At 37.9% G+C, this 2,262-nt stretch overlaps 1 protein-coding gene across 7 annotated transcripts in view; it reads left to right on the top strand.

Moving 5' to 3' along the window:
• The window catches only part of LOC107087272 (potassium voltage-gated channel subfamily H member 7-like), a 129,340-nt gene that overhangs the window by 54,329 nt on the left and 72,749 nt on the right, over positions 1-2,262 (top strand). For all 7 annotated transcript variants that reach the window (XM_015378788.1, XM_015378760.1, XM_015378813.1 and 4 more), the window contains exon 3: positions 1,315-1,470. In XM_015378788.1, the coding sequence (XP_015234274.1) occupies positions 1,315-1,470 (156 nt within the window). The remainder of the gene's footprint in view (positions 1-1,314; positions 1,471-2,262) is intronic.

The raw sequence follows: 2,262 nt of genomic DNA, 5'->3' as shown, positions 1-2,262 counted from the left end.
ATAGATCGATACCGCCTTTTTAAAAATCAATTTGATATCACCATATAAAAATATATTTGAGTTTATTTTTCAAAGTGTCAGAAATGGATAACAAAACTGCTATTTTCAATGACTACTTATTTTTGTCCAGCTTTAACATCGGTATCGATATCAGTTATCGGCTACATGAGTTTTAAAATATCGGCATATCGGATATCGGCCAAAATCCCAATATCGTGCTTCCCTACTGTAATATAATATGAAGAAAGAAAAAAAAAATGCTAACACTATGTGGTGGTGGGAGGATCATCCACCACATGACTCATCCAATTACACTAGTTTTCACTAGGTGTGGACGGACCCAATGATCTGCATTGGATGGAGCACATGACGTGAAATAAATAATTATAAACATTAAACCAAAGCCAAGAGTAACTTTTGTTTTTAAAATGTAAGGAATAGAAAGTACAGATACTTGTGTGAAAATTGAATGAATAGAAGTCAGAAGTAGGAAGAAAAATAAGTAATGGAGTAAAGTATAGATACCTAAAAAGTGTACTTAAGTACAGTAACAAAGTATTTTATACTTTTTTACTTGACACCTCTGCTGTCATATTTGTGAAGCTGAAAAGTGATGCTGCTTGTTTTTTTTTTAATATACTTTACAAATAAAAATCTTTTAGTTTTGAACTTTTTCCTGTTAAATCCGGCTGAGTAAGAAGCGTTTTAACCAGATAAGCAGCCAATATGTTATTTGTCACTCAGGAGGAGCTGCAGCGCTTTATACCTCAGGTAGAAATATGGAAAGAGTTTGCAGGAAACTGTCGTTCTTCTTCCATTTTTCTAAGTGGGATCAAATTGGCGCTCCAAGCATCTCCAAACCATGCTGTCTCCTCCTTCCTGTTCCGTCACTTTATTACTCCGCCGTACAGACAGACTCAGGCCAAATTGGCGCATTATTTATTCAGTTCAAGAAGGGTTTTATTCATAGGCCTCATGACTGTTTCACCCTCGTTTTTCTGCCAGGCCTTTCAGCACCCAGCTTTCATCGGAAGTAGCATATTTGAATGTCAAAGAGTGTTAATAGAAAGCTCCAGGGTCAGGCTGTACTTTGACTGCTCAGTTGTTTTGAACAGGGAAAAAAAAAAGTTTTAAATGTATTTGCATAAGTTTTATGTTTTATAGTATAAAAGTGCCTGAATTTTAATTTAATGACGCTGCAACTACAAGCTTTATGCACGTTGTGTGAGATTACAGAGCAGTGAAAAGCGGAGCAATAAAAGGAAGAGATGTATTCACCAACACCTTTTTTTTATTTTTTATCTTCTGTTTTAGGTTCGAAGTTCCCCTGCACCACTCACATTATCCCTGTAAAAAACGAGGAGGGCGTGGTTATGATGTTCATCCTGAACTTCGATTACGTCCTGGACGACGTCAGCTGCGACTCGCTGGAGAGACTCAACCACACGTCTCCCTCCAAAGCCAACCAGCGTGAGTAGAGCCAGAAAAGGCTCCAGGGTGACACTGGTCAAACATTTCAGTTTTTAATTGTTTTTAGCTCATCCTGCAGGAACTAATCATCTGGATATTAAAGCCTTAATGTTGAACCACTCCTAAATTTGCCTCTCTTTGGTGTAATAAGTGCAGCTACAGGGAATTGCTTGCCCGACAGCCCTTTTGGCATGTTGACACCAGTCTTTAGTGGATACTGATGTTTGCCTGCTATCATCACCAAGGTCTGGCCCAATTATAGCTCATACCCTGCCAGGAAGGCCTGATGAACTACTTGAAGAGTGCAGTGAGAGTTGGTGTGTTGTTAAATGTGTACAATGCCATTCCCTTGAGGTTCACTTCTCCACCTCTAAAGCCTGTCTCTTTTTTTCCACTCTCCATCTCTTATGTTTAAAGCCCCAGTAAGGAGGACGGTAGGTCACCTTAGGATGACTGTAATTGGAAAAAGCAGCACGGCATTATTGGGGGGTAGAAAATAGGCAGAGTTCACTGTATAATCCAATAGTTTTGTTTTATTTTAGCGCAGACTTTGATAAAAAGTTTATACAAATCTGCGTCCCAGTCTGAATAATGCGTAAAAGTTCATTTTTTCCCCCCCTGTCATACCAGAAAGTGAAACATATTTTATATAGATCCATTACATACCCTTTGAGCTGCTGCAACATTCATTTTCCCTTTGGGATTATTAAAGTATTTTAAAAATAAAGTGTATTGAATTAATTAGGGCTGTTGTAAACGAATATTTTAGTAATCGAGTAATCTATCGATTAT

The sequence above is a fragment of the Cyprinodon variegatus genome, unplaced genomic scaffold (genome assembly GCF_000732505.1).
Source record: "Cyprinodon variegatus isolate N-32 unplaced genomic scaffold, C_variegatus-1.0 Scaffold9, whole genome shotgun sequence".
Taxonomy (NCBI): domain Eukaryota; kingdom Metazoa; phylum Chordata; class Actinopteri; order Cyprinodontiformes; family Cyprinodontidae; genus Cyprinodon; species Cyprinodon variegatus.
The sequence above is the reverse complement of the archived record's forward strand: the minus strand, read 5'-3'. Positions and strand labels throughout refer to the sequence as shown.